The 14,373-nt window shown below is 46.1% G+C and overlaps 1 protein-coding gene across 1 annotated transcript in view; it reads right to left on the bottom strand.

Annotated features, from left to right (window-relative positions):
- SIK2 (salt inducible kinase 2) overlaps nt 1–14,373 on the bottom strand; it is a 47,236-nt gene that overhangs the window by 12,228 nt on the left and 20,635 nt on the right. The window contains exons 4-6 of the mRNA XM_083368639.1: nt 7,756–7,917; nt 1,728–1,852; nt 193–316 (exon numbers count right to left, since the gene is read on the bottom strand). Of these exons, the coding sequence (XP_083224765.1) occupies nt 193–316; nt 1,728–1,852; nt 7,756–7,917 (411 nt within the window). The remainder of the gene's footprint in view (nt 1–192; nt 317–1,727; nt 1,853–7,755; nt 7,918–14,373) is intronic.

The raw sequence follows: 14,373 nt of genomic DNA, 5'->3' as shown, positions 1-14,373 counted from the left end.
TGTCCGTTTTAGCCAAACAATTTCAGAGTATTATTATTATCAAAGATCAGCCAAGTTGCCCAAAGGGCCCCTCCCTCCCCCAAATATGGGTCCTTGGGACTCCTCGTCCCTTCCTACCTCCACCACCTGCAGCCCAGGAGAGTCTGCAGGGAACGAAGGCGGAAAGACCTCCAAAGGGTCCGTGGCTCTTACCTTCAGACATAAAGTAGGGGATGCGGAACCTTCCTTCCAACACTCGCTGCCTCAAGATGGGGAGGGTCGGTCCATCGAACGGCAAAGCTCCACAAACTAAGACGTAAAGGACGACGCCCATGCTCTGCAAGAGAATCGGTTGGTCTGAGATCAGGGAACACAAGATGCCATCACCACAACCCTGCTCCAAACACAGCAGTCATCTCGTATCATGTTTTTCCTTCCTTCCTTCCCTCTCCCCCTCCCTTTCCTTCCTTCCTTCCCATCTCTTTCATTTCCCCTTCCTCCCCCTCCCCCTCCTCTCCTTCCTTCTTTCCTTCCTTCCTCCCTCCCCCTTCCCTTCCCTTCCCAATTTTGCTCTGGTTCACATCAAAGCCGCCATTAGAGAGCAAACACTGGCCAGTTGTGTCTGCTAGCGAAGCCTGCCTGGCTCCACCAGTCCCCCTGCTCCAAAGCACATTCTTTCCTTCTGGGATCCACAGGCAGGATGTTTTTGTTAGCAGCCTGGCCAAGACAACAGCTCCTGCCATTAATCCTGATTGTTTTGGCACGTTTGCGGAGAGCATGAGGTGCTGTCAGCCCCTGGGTGTGTTTGGGGTGTGCAGAGGGCTCACTTGGAATCGAGGGGCAGGGAAAACGGGGGGGGGGAGAGAGAGCTGTTCCTCATTACAGAGCTCTGCTAGATGAAAAGGGCTTATTTGTACAGCGGTGCGGGAGAGGACCACGCTCACGTTGGCACCCTGCGCTGCTTCTGAAGGACCAACTTCAAGGTGGCCTCTGGCCCTTGAGGGACCCTCCCTACATCCGCCCTCCAGGCCTGCAACCATCAGCAGATGGGCCGAGGCTGCTGTAAAGACCGAGGAGGCTCCAGACCGCTCCGTGTTCTTCTCCCCTCGTCTCGCATGACCCAAAAGGCCAGGAGACTTTGCCTCCGAATCCTTAGGGAGCCTGCGAAAGCATCTGCCGAAGCCCTGCTAATCTCGGGAGACGCTCAGATCCAATTAGCAGAGAGGAAAACAGCAGCAACCCTGACAAGGCGTTAAAAAACAGGAAGGCCCCGGGCTCTGCTAGGTGTCCTCTTTGGTCCCCTTTTCCCTCAAGAGCTACAAGAAGGAAGGCGGCACGGGGCGTAGTGCGACCCTGGCAGCCGGACGGCCAAAGGCCAGACCTCCTTCTCCCCAGAAAGTTAGCGGCCAGATCCCTCCAGCCTTTCAGAATCTGGTTGGAACCCCCCAAGGGAGAAGAACATAATCTGGACCAAGCTCGGTTGAAACACCGGCAGCCTGGTCCAGATTCAGGATGGAGAGAGGGGCAAAGAAGGCGAATCGGAGTCGACTTTCTGCATCCCGAGCTGCTTCCCGTCTTACAGGTTTCAACGGGAAAACATTTTTGGACTCAACGCTCTCTTCTTGTGACAAGGGGAAGGTATTTTTAGCAAGTCAGAAAAGCAAAACCTAAGGAGAAAAGGATCAGGGTTTTTTTTTTTTGTTTTTGTTTTTAAAAAGAAAGCGCTTCGTTTAACATTATGCCAATACCCAAATGTCCAGCTGTGGCCCCTCGTACTGCTGGCCTTCAAAGACCTCGGGAGCCGCGTAAGGTGGACTTCCACACCACGTGGTCAGAGGCTCGCCACTTTTGTAGAAGTTTCCAAACCCAAAATCTGCAGAGGAAGGAAAAAACAAAGAACAGCAATCGATACTGTTCTACCTGGGAGGTGTCAAGAAACAGAAGCAGAAGATGACTCTGGATTGATGTCCTGCTGAGGGATTTCTCATGGGCCCCGACCTAAGTGCTTGAAGAAACAGAAAGCTGGTTCAGAAGAACCTTTTGTGGATCCAGCCCAACTCCTGGGCTCCGGATGATTTTGTGAAAAGAGTCTTTCCTTCCTAAGCTTAGGCATGTCCTGGATTTCTTGAAGCCTAACCATCTGCAATAGTGTTTCCCAACTCCAGCCATTTTAAGGTGGATAGACTTCAACTCTCAGGATAACCCAGCCAGCATTGACCTACGGGAAAGCCACCTTCTTATCCGCCATGTTTCCTTCAGAAAAAAACTGGAAATCCCACAATTAGGTTCTAAGATCAGAGTTAGCCAGGATCCTGGAACCCGTAACCAGCTGTCAGAAACCTCCTCCCTCTCTGCACAGCACCTCCCCAGATGCTAAACCAAAGGAAAAATTACATCAATCTCCTCCCTCGTGGCTGTCAAATGTTAAGCCTCAACAGATCAGCAGGAGACGTCTCTCTTCCTGTTGCAAATCCAAATTCTATTCGGCAAGGGTGGAAGAGCGCCAGTATCTGCTTGCTGGAATGCGCTTTGGGTCTCTTATTATTATTTTTTAGCAGAAAGGGTTCCATTTCATAACCCGCTCTCCTAAAAAACGATTCAAGTGCAATTGTTGGCACCTGGGCACAAGAACGAATGCTATGTGTGAATTGAATGGTGTGAATAATGAACTGGAGAGGGTTAGTGGACTAAGGATAAGACCCCACCTGGGTGCGTCTTGCTCTGTTCTTTCCCATCTTTGCAAATTTTGAATCAGTTTTACTGCTAATATTTATTGTTCTAATGTTTTATTTTGCTGTTTTTATTGATCGCAAGCCACCTAAAGTCACCTCTAGGCGAGATGGGTGGCATCTACGTTCAATAAATAAAATAATAAAAATTCTCCGGAGAATCCGCGCACATGCGTAGATGCTCATTGATATATCCAGGGCAGATAACTAGATGACCTCCTGAAGGACTGAAGAAATCTGCCCAGGTTCTTGACCCTTGGCCAGGATGGCTGAGGATATGGGAAGCAGAGTCTAACACGTGTAGAGGACGTCAGACTCTAAGCCCCAGCAGCCAAATTCAACATGCCTTAAAATCTGCCATGTCACTTAAGCATTTTTGTTTATGCCCTACGGAAATATAACGTCTCAACCTGAGTAACCACTGGAGACCCAGGGCGTTGTTGTTGTTTTTTTCCCCAAAGGGCAACTCTGGACTTTCTTGGTCTTATCTTTGAAAACGTTTTGCTTCTTATCCAAGAAGCTTCTTCAGTTCTTCTTGGATGAGAAGTGAAACGATTCCAAAACAAAAAACACCCCAAAAAAGTCCAGTTGCCTTTTGGGGAAAAAACACACCTTTGGGACAAGCATGACCTGGATGATGGAGAATCTCCATCTAACCATTGGAGACTTTGCCGAGGATCCAAAATGAAGGTTTTAGCAGACCCGATCCGATTCCCCCTTCCCTGCGTTTTCCCACCTTGCTACGGGATTCAAAAAGCCGAGCAGAGCCCAGGCTGGCATTTCAAAAAGAGGCTACCCGTGGTGGCCTAGATCGGGAAGTTGAAAAAAAAAATAAATCTGGGAAGGGAAAGCCACCTTCTCACTGTTGCTAAGAAACTACGTGGGACATCTGAGGAAGTCGCCTGGCATCAGCCTTCTCCCTCTATTTCCTGGTTCAACCCCTCCGAATTTGAAAGTGCCAACATGGAAGCTGTAACTGGAGGGCCGAATGGACCATTTCTGGCCCCCAAATATAGGCTGCTGCCAATCCAGCCCCAAGAAAATGGCCTAGGTCTCCACCTTCTGAAGGGCCTGAGCAGTAGCAGAAATATAACTGGTGGCTCAAAAGGAGGGAAGGTCTGAGCGGAGAAGAAGCCAACTGTGAAAGGAGACAATGGAGAAACCAGAAGGTCTTGTTTGTCCCCTTTCACATGTTAACGTCACCTGCCCAGCCAGCCTCTGGGAAAACAAGGGAGCAGAGGCAGGGCGGCGTCTGATTCGAACGAGCACAGCAGAGTTCTTGGTTGAAAAGCCTCCAGGAGACAAGGCAGTGTGCGTTTCATTTGTCTCAGCAGTTTGTTCTTTCGCACACTGCTGTCAAAAAGAGACACAGGCGTTGTCTGCAATGCCAGAACCTGGATAGCTTTGCACAGTGCCCAGCCTGTAAATTTTGAGTCTCGTTCGAAAGAGGCTGTCCTGATTTCCATTGCACAAAGCACAGAGAGGCACAAATAAATTCTCTAACGGTGGTTTTGGCAGCCAATCACCTCTCTGGCCACATGCCTTTAGCCTGTGGGAGTGTGTGTGTGTGTGCGCGTGTGTGTGTGAACATGCCTCTGCTCCCTGGTGAATTTCAGGAGAACCTGATGCGTAAATTTCACAGAGCTGTGGGAGTCCCTGGTGCCGTCTGAGATGTTTCGTTACCTGTCATGGACAGTATCACCACTAAAAGGCCTCTGTATATAAATCTCCCTCCCTTCTAGCACTGAAGGTGTTCCCTAGTTGGGTCATGAAAACGTCTGCAAACAAAACAAAACACAACTAAGCTCAGAGAGCACCAAGGACTCCACAGTTCAACCCTGAGCTACAATTTTTCTGTAGGTTTTCACAGAGCTGCCATGCCATGTGACATTTATCAGCAGATGCCAGGATGATAATTATACAGCCATTAGAAGACATCTTGCAGGCATCATCAAGACTTCACTTTGCATTAGCGCCGGGTGGAAAAAGCAAGGAAGAATTTGTCTTATTAGGCAGTCAAGATGCCCAGTGGATTTTGCTGTTCTTGATACAAGGAAGTAGATTCCCCCCCTTTGTTTGTATCTAAGACTAAACAGTGTTTTAAGGTTACAAGGAACAGCTGGAGGGTGCCTTGATTTGAATCTCCACCTACAGCATACACTTCACCTATATCTTCGTCCTAAATTATCTTCAATATCTGCTAGGATCAGCAAAAAGAAACCAGCTTCAGAAATGATTGCCTGAAGTCTTCATCAGGAAGTTAAAGCAAACTGTGATCAATCCAAAAACAGAAGTAAAAAACAGTTTTTAAAAAAAACTGTCCAGGATGTAGCTGCCATTCCTTATTTTATTTTAGATTGTATTTGGGAGTTGAATTAAGTCCTTGCCAAGAGGTGCAAAAATAGCGATCCTTTTAACAGCATAAGATGGTCCTTTGCGAGCCTAGAGGTGACAATATTTTATCCAAACCCAACTGGGAACCCAGATTGTTTTCCACATCATGGTTGACTCTCCATTCAACCTATCCCAGATGCAAAATTAAATTACAACCATATATGCCCTCTGTTCCGAAAGCCAGCTGCTTTTAAGTCATTTTAGCAAATCTTAAGCAAGGGTCCCCTGCCCCCACCCCACCCCCAATTCTGAGCAAACGTGAAGATTCTTTTCTGGCTGTTATCTCATATCTCCTCACCAAATCACCTCCTTTTAATCTTTTGGCATGAATCAAGGTCTTCTTCAAGACCCATTGCTTGGACATTTCCCCAACCAGATTATGCTCATTTCTGGTAAGATAAAATGACTGGCCTGTAGAACAGGGAAGGCTCGATAGGGATCCAGTATCTCAAGTTCACCAACCGACTTCTGTTTCTTCCAGGTCAGCATGATAGGCACAGAAGCCCTTCTTCAAGCTACCTATTCCTAAACGGGGTTGGAATTTCCTTCTGCAAGGGGACAGAAAAGGGCACTGCCCCCCCCCCCCAAAGAGTTTGGTCTTGAAAGCTGCCGTTAAAAAAAGGAGTGCTGCATTTGGAAAGGCTGAAGGTTAGGGTTAGGGCTGCCTGGAGCAATGACCAGCCTGTGAACGTCCAGTTTAGCATCACAATGTTCGCACCCTTCTCCTTTCCCCCTCCAGCCTTCAGAGTTAACTGCTTTTAATTTCTGACACCCAACATGAAAGGTTGGCATTTCTGTTTATGTCGCAACTGGGCTGCTTGGAAAGGAAAAATGCACCCACTGGAAAGCTCCGTGGTCCAAAGGAGAAGAAGATGGATTTGCTCGGCTTCGGCAAGAGAGGGAAAGTGGATCTCTTGTAAGCTGGTAGTGTGAATAAGGCGCAGCTTAACGAAGAGAGGCGCTGATGGAGTGAAAAGCACTGGAGAGAAATAAAGGTGACCCAGGGCAGGGTGCTTGGTGCTCTCTGAACTTGGTTGCTTTCTTGCAGACGTTTTGTTAGCCAACTAGGTGAGCATTGCTAGCACTGATGATGTTACACAGCTGGGTAACGAAACGTCTGCAAGGCACCAATCAACAGCCCTCCTCCTTTATTCTGCAAATCCTGCTCCGTTCTAGCACTGATAACGGTACCTAGTTAACAGAATAACAGGGTTGAAAGAGACCTTGGAGGTCTGTGACTTCAACCTCCTGCTCGAGCAGGAGACCCTAGACCAGAAGTAGGGAACCTTGGCTCTTTTATGACTTGTGGACTTCAATACCTGGAATTCCTGAAGCAGATGTGCTGACTCAGGAATTCTGGGAATTGAAGTCCCGAAGTCATAAAAGAGACAAGGTTCCCTACCCCTGCCCTAGACCATTCCAGACAAGTGGCTGTCCGATCTTTTCTCAAAAACCTCCAGTGATGGAGGCACCTACAACTTCTGGGCGATGAAACATCTACGAGAAAACAATCAAGCTCAGAGAGCGCCAAGCAACTCACAGTTCAACTGAGCCACAAATATTCTCCTCTATTGGACCCCTAATCGCTGATCACCCTGCTCTGACGTCAAGGCGACATCTTGAGATCATTGCGCAGGGTGGACCTTTCAAATGAGGCCTGTCTCACTCCTCCATTCCTTGAAATGACCCAACCATCCTCTGGCTAACACAAAGTCCAGCAGACTTAAGAGTTTCTTACAGCACAGAAGTGGGAGGGTTGTAGAGTAATGGTCCTTCCCCTTTGCCATCTGTATTTCATGGGATTTCATGATCACCATTTTTCTTTCTCTGATGCACCCCTTCCTGCTTCCCTATTGCTGTCATCCCTACGGAAGTCAATGCCAGCCGTTCGGAGTTCCTCCTTCTTGGAACCAAATGTTCTCTGCAAAAGTTGCCAGGAATCTTTTCTTCCAAGAACTTGACAGCTCTGCAGAACTCTCAGAAGCTCAAACATCTCCTGCTTTGAATTCCTCTCTTTTTTTAAAAAAAAAATCCTAATCAGGCAATCCGAGAATCCTTTGCATTATACAGAGGTAAAGGAAAATTATCCCACTGCAACAAACATCTGCTGTATTTAAATTTGTAATTAAAATGGAATCAAGCGTGCTAAAATAACCGGAGAGTTTCCATTTTGAGTTGCTTCTTCTTCTTTCTAACCCGAAAATTAATTAATTTGATTGTAACCTGCACATCTGGCAGGGATAGTGGGTTGCTATGGAGCTGCAAACAGGAGTTAAACTTGACAACATTTGAAATGACTCTAATTTTGCCAAGAAGAGAAGAAAAGGTCAAGAGGGAGCCATTTTTAGCACGACCTTAGGGCCAATTTTATCTAACCCTCATGAGTGCAAGTGGGACATTCAGCCGAGTTCTTCTATCTTTCATTTTGCTTCAGGATCATCCAGGAAATGGGCAAAAGTTATTTAGAGAAGGGAACATCTTGCAAGCATCCTGAAGGGGGACGGTTTTTTTATTGTTTTCACTCTTTTGTGTGTGTGTGTGTGTGTGTGTACATATATAAACTGTTAAAGTGAGCGGCAGGCCATATCAATGCTATAAATAAATAAATAAACAAACATCCCCCCCACGAAGAAGCTGTTAACGTGTGGAATACCTGCTATCTTAATATTCATGTTGTTATCAAGCAGGAGGTTCTCCGCTTTGAGGTCCCGGTGCACGATCTTCCGGCTGTGACAATATTCCACAGCCGAGAGGATCTGCCAGAATTTGCGCCTGGCGTCCGTCTCGCTCAAACGTCCCCGACTGGCCAGGTAATCTGCGGAAAGACGAAAGGTGAAACTGCAGAGAAGGGGACCTCGGCAGGTGCTTCTCCCCTCTCCCGAGTTCGGAAGTCGGTCTCATAAGGGGCAGCAGGAGGGGACGCGGTGGCTGTGCAACTCCAGAGCTCGGCGAACCAGCGCCTGCATCTGTATGCGCAACGGCCTGCTGGGCCTGATGAAAACAAGACAAAGAGAGCCGGCCAGTTCTCAGCCTTTCCTCCCAGGATGTTCCGTCCCGGCTCTTTGCAAGAACAAGGACTGCAAAAGGGTTGCTTGGAGGCTGCCCGGAATCTCCTAGGTGTGCATGGGAAGGTGTAAGGTGGGGAGGGGGAGAGAGAGAAAGGGAGAGGGAGAGGAGGGGAGAAAGAGGGGGGGAGAGAGAGGGAGGGACAGAAGGGGGAGGGAGAAAGAGAGGGAGAGAGATGAGAGAGGGAGGCAGAGAGAGAGGGGGGAGGGAGAGAGGGGGGAGGGAGGAGGAGGAGTGAGAAAGAGAGGAGGGGAGAGATGAGAGAGGGAGAGAGAGAGGAGGGAGAGAGAGAGAGGAGGGAGGGGCAGAGGAAAGGAGAGAGGGGGGAGAGAGGAAAAGAGGGAAGGAAAGGTGAGTAGGGAGGGGGGGGAGGGGGGGAGAGAGAGAACTCAATGCTTTCAGCCCTCCTTAATGCTGTAGGGTTTTTTCCAGGAAGTCGGGGTCAACCCAGCCATTAGCATCTCCACCGAACCAAGAGGGCTTCTGCTACAAGTGAAGCCAAGCCTTTTCTTTTGACTTCTTTGTTTTTTGTTTGTTTTGCAACCTTGGCACAGCAGCCGACTAAGGACCAGCCGGGTGTCCTGGCCTTGCCCTGCTGTGCCTTCCCCCGGGGTCTGTTCCCTATTCTGACAGGGCAACTGCGTGCTTGGTGAAACCACAAACAGGAAGACACATTTGATGCTAGAACGGAAGTCTTAAGGAAGAGCTTTGGTGTCTCTTTTCACATTTGGTTATAAGATTATTTTTCTAAACTGCGCTGCCCCCCCCCCAAAGCCAAGTTCTAAGGTCTTTCTGGAACCCCAGGAGACCGGGAGACACGCCAGACAAGGCCTGTTTCCTAGATCCCACTAAGATGCCCAGATGCCCAGCGACCGAACGGCCTTTATTAGAAAGGTCAGTCTTTGATTTCGGAAAGCTGTCCTTTAGATTAATTTATTTCTCAAAAACTCACTTTTGCCCTTTATTTTGGGCCATTTGCAAATGGTACCACTTAATGCCTGCTCTTTCCAATTCTTGCAAAACATGTGAAAATGGAGTTGCCCTTTAAAAAATAAATTTGCATCATATGCCGTTTGATTTTTCAATGCCTTTTTATTAGAATAGAGCCTTTTGTAAAGTTTTTCCTGGGGTTTGCCCTTGAATTTTTTTTTGTCTTCCAAAGTTCTAAACATAAACAACTTCAAAAAAAATTATCCTCTTTCAGATTTGCCCTTTATTTTTCCCAACAAAATAAGGTCATCTACCTAGGAGAGAACTGGAACACAAGACCCCGGGCCAAACGGACCAGAAACAATAGGAAAATAGTATCTTTCATCTGGGAGTTGAAGTCCACAAGTCATAAAAGGGCCAAGTTTGGAGACCCCTGCTCTTTAAGTTGGTTTATACAGATTGGGTGGATGCCACCTCCAGAGTTGAAAAAGTCATGACCTTCTATGGTTTTGTGTGTGTGTGTGTGTGTGTGTTTCTTCAGAAGTGGACAATTAACACAGCGGCCTCACAGCTCCACCAAGGAAAAAAAGAAAGAAAAGGCAGTGGGGAAATCCAGGTTGGTGTCCACGACATGTGAGCAGAGGAAAGAAAGGTAATTTCTAAGGCCCTTGAGAAAACACTGTGGATTATTTCAAATTGCTTTTGAGAGAATGATTTGCAGAACACACTTATAAAATGAAAAGGCACTTTGTTCTTTTCAAGCATACTTAATTAGCTAGGCTGGGGGGGGGGGAAAGAGAAATTGAAAGTTTTTTTTTAAAGGAATGGGGGGGGGGAGAGAGAAGAGAAATTGAAGGTTGTTTTTTTTTAAAAAAGATACATGCAAAACAAGGCTAGGAAACTGAAAAGGCACGCATGCCGGCAAATTATGTTTTCCTTTCTGCCCCAAACTGCAACTCCACAGGAAGAGATCAAAGAGGCTGATTTTTTTCCCAGCATAAACAAAAGATGATGTAACCATGGATGCCAGCCCCACTTGCCTTTGCAATAATCTCACCCTCAGATCTGATTAGTGGTTTTACTTACAGATTTCAGTCAAAGGGGTTATGCAATTGCCATACACCAAACAAAGTTGGCCTAGAATTCTCCCGTGTCAGTAGGGACACGTTTGGGGCAAAAAAACCAACCGAAAACCTTTAAAACAGGCAGGCCTGTTGGGATAGGGATGGTAGAGCGCTCCCCCATTTTGTATTCCTTCCGATTATTTATGTGATGCCTTGCAAAGTGACGTGTTGTGTTGTGTTAGTTTTTGTACAAGGTGCGAAGGGTAAGGAGATCAGCTCTGAGCCAACGTCCCCAGTAAGAGGATCTTTAAGGCCTGAATTTGGTCCTTCTGGGCAGGTTGATTAACTCACCAGTGCAATGTTTTTCAACCTTGGCAGCTTGAAGACGGGTGGACTTCAACTCCCAGAATTCCCCAGCTATGCTGGCTGGGGAATTCTGGGAGTTGAAGTCCACCCTTCTTCAAGATGCCAAGGCTGGAAAACACTGAATTAGGTTATTTTTCTTGCTGTCTCCCATCCCGGCCATGCTTATTTCCTTTAAGAGAATAAAAACCAGTTTTAAAAGAGGAGCAGATATCATAAAGCAAATTTATGTACCTTGCTCCATAAGCCTTGCTTCGTGCCTTACACAGGTGAAATCCCCTGATGAATGACCAGATCAGATAGGGTGGGTGGGTGGGCACGCTCACAGGCCCTTCCCTTAAGCGTTGCCACCTTATGTGATCCAAAGTCATGCCTTTTTTTTGTGATGGCTCCTAAAAACTTCATGGAACAGCCTTCTCCTTGAAGGGCAGTGAGTCTCTACCCTCCTAGCCTTCCAAAAAACATTTCGGACCTGGCTCCCCCCCCACCATCACCTCAACTGCTGGGGTGAAATGAGGTGGATGAGAGAGGATTTAACCATGGACTGGACAGGTAATCCTCGAGTTATGTCCATTTGTTTACCAGCTGTGCAACATTAGGACAGCATTTAAAAATGTGACTCAGATATATGACTGTTGCAGTGTCTCTACGGTTACAGGATCAAAATTTGGATGCGTGGCAACCAACAGATATTGTTAAAATGGTGTGGATTCATTTCCATTTTTGTTAGAAAAAATTATGTTGATGATTATTAATGTTTTCCTAAGTTTGAATCAGAATCATCATCATCATCATCATCATATTATTATTATTATTATTATTATTATTATTATTATTATTATTATTATTATTATTATTATTATTATTATTATTCCTCTCTTGCAGCATGACTTGGTCTATTCGGAGTCTTCTTCCTTGCAAAACCTGATCCCCTCATCCTGTTTTTGTTAGCAATCTGAGGTCTGCGTAAACTGTGAGTCTCTCTCCTCCAAGAGGCTTCTAGCAGTTTGCTAAGACTTTGTTTGGGGCCCAATTGCAACGACACGTATGATGCTTACTGCAGCAACCAACCAACCGTTCAGACGGTTTTTCTTTGGAATCATCTCTGGCCTTTCTTTGAGAAGAAAAGCAGATTAAAAAGAGTGCCAATCTGATTTTAATTCCTACAGGCAGCCTGAAAACAGTTGTAAGTCAAGAAGCCTTTTGAATTCAGGGATGGGAGAAATGTACCCAATAAAGTAATTGTCACACTGTTGAAAGGACAGAGATATTCAATCAACACCATGTTTCTGTCTCAGAAACATTCAGTCCAGTGTGTGGAGTCGCCTGCCCAAAACCACTGTCAGCAAACATTTACTTAACCTCTAATGTACATACACAACCAGCGTAAAGCTACTTCCCTACTGTTGCCAAGAAAAAGACAGGGAGACGTCCACGGAATCAGCTCAAAGGACAAAAGGGGACGGAGTTAGCAGAGATGGTGAAACTGTCTGCTTGATTAAAGAAAAAAAACACACCCCACAATTACTTTTGTTTCGACTTGGAAACCGCTTCTGGTCTTTTTGCCTGAGGTGGGGAAAAAAAAGAAACTTTGATTTGGAGTTTTACCAATGAGATAGAAATGGCTAGTTTATACTCTTACGTAAAAGTATAAAGTTGAGGTTTGATGTCATTATCTTATTCTACTGCATCAAAAGGAAATCAATGCCTTTTCTTTCTCTCCCCCTCTTTTTCACACTTTCCCTTCCCTTCCCCCTCCCCTACCGTTCCTATTATTTTCTTTTGCATTTTTGTATTTTATATTATAAACTAATAAAAAAAATCTACAAAATCAACTCGGAGTTGTTGTTTTTTAACCTTTGTGCATTGAACTGTGAGGTCTCCTATTTCTTCCATAAAAATTACAGGTAGAATCAAAGCTGGAATTGCAAGCAAGTCTGGAATGCGGCATTGCAAAGATTGAAATTTATTTTTATTTTTATTTTTATTTATTTATGAACAGTTTGAGGGGAAAAAACAAGAGCGATATTTGGCTTAGCGATATTAAAAAGTATTTTATCAGCATCCTAGTTTGTTTTCTTTTGTTGTTTTCTATTTTAAAAGAAGCCTCCACTGGGATACAGTTGCTGGGTGTGAACTTGCAGTGTTATTACAACAGTGTGGGATTCTTGACCAAAGCCAGCTAGTGGCTACTGTTCACAAGAGGCTGCTGACCACCCCAGCTGGACCTCCCTCTTAAGAAGATTTGGGAGGACTGACTGGATAATAATAATTTAAGCAGCAGCTTTTCCCCAGGGCAGAGGTAGGCAACCGTGGCTCTTTTATGACTCATGGACTTCAACTCCCAGAATTCCTGAGCTAGCCATGCTGGCTCAGGAATTCTGGGAGTTGAAGTCCATGAGTCATAAAAGAGCCAAGGTTGCCTAACCCTGCCCCAGGGTGACAGCTCATTTACGAGGGATGCTATGAGATCATGTCAGAGGACAATCCAGGACCGATCAGCCGGGAAGGACAGCACATGGGAGAGAAACAAACATGGCCCATAAACCACCAAACACCACAAAAGACTTGCTACCTTTGTGTGCAGGGAAAGCCTCTCTTCAATCACTCTGCTTATTGTGTGTGTGTGTGTGTGTGTGTGTGTGCATGTGTGTGTTGTTGTTTTTCAAAAAAGAGGGGGACTGAATGTCTTCCAGGATAGGTTATTCTCCCAAATGAGGCAGTTTGTAATAATCAAAAGACCTGATAAAAATGTGAGAAACAGACAGAAGGTGAAAACAGCAGGCAAATGGTGTGAAGCACCCCTTTCTTTACCTCGTTTCAGGGCCTCCTAGGTCCTCAGGATACTACACTTCGGATAACTGCTGATATATGAGTAGTTACAACCATTTGTTTAGTGACCCTTAGGAGTTAAAGCAGCACTGAAAAAAGTGACTTACACCCAGTCCTCAAGACTTACAACCACTGCAGCATCCTTACAATCATGCGATGAACATTTGGGCACTGGGACCCGGAATTATTCACGACGGGCGCAGCGTCCCGGGATTGGCTAATGGCCAAGCTCCCCAGCTGGCTTCCAACCCACAAAGTCAATGAGAGAAAGCTGATTTGTTTAGCAGCCATCTGATCCACCTAAGGACGTCAAAAAGGTTGTAAAACTGGGCCTGGGTTGCTTAACCACTGCCCTGATTTTGCCAACAGAAATTCTGGTCGTAGGTCAAGGACTTACGCAAGGGAGAGGTGGAGATCTATTTTGCCATTTCTCACCCGTGACAGCCTCTCTCAACCATGCGCCAATGTTTCTGCACAAACCTTTGGAACATAATCAATCTCAAAGCAGCAGCTGCAATCTCCCCCTTTCTTTGCTAAGTAATTGCCCCATGCACACAGTAGGTCACACTTGACCTAGACGCAGGGGTAGGCAACCTTGGCTCTTTTATGACTCTTGGACTTCAATTCCCAGAATTACTCAGCCAGCTGGCTCAGGGATTCTGGGACTTGAAATCCACAAGTCATAAAAGAGCCAAGGTTGCCTACCCCTGACCTAGAGTCCCCTTAAGTCATTTTAATTGGGGTAATTCAGAAGAACTGGAAATCACCACAGTTTGAAACAGAACAACAGCTGGAATAAACAGATCTTTCACTTGAATATGAGGCAGTTTCCTGTGGAGCAACTTGAACCAGGCTGACATCCCAGGGATTGTGACTAAACAGGAGTCCAGTCCAATGAAGATACCAGCTGTTTGGATTTTCCTTTCTCAAGAATTTCCAAAGTCGTCTCTCTCTCCCTCTCTCTCTCTCTTTTTTCTTCCCTTCCTTATTATTACGTTACGTATTTGCCAGCTAGG

The sequence above is a fragment of the Vipera ursinii genome (genome assembly GCF_947247035.1).
Source record: "Vipera ursinii genome assembly, chromosome: 8".
NCBI lineage: Eukaryota > Metazoa > Chordata > Lepidosauria > Squamata > Viperidae > Vipera > Vipera ursinii.
The sequence above is the reverse complement of the archived record's forward strand: the minus strand, read 5'-3'. Positions and strand labels throughout refer to the sequence as shown.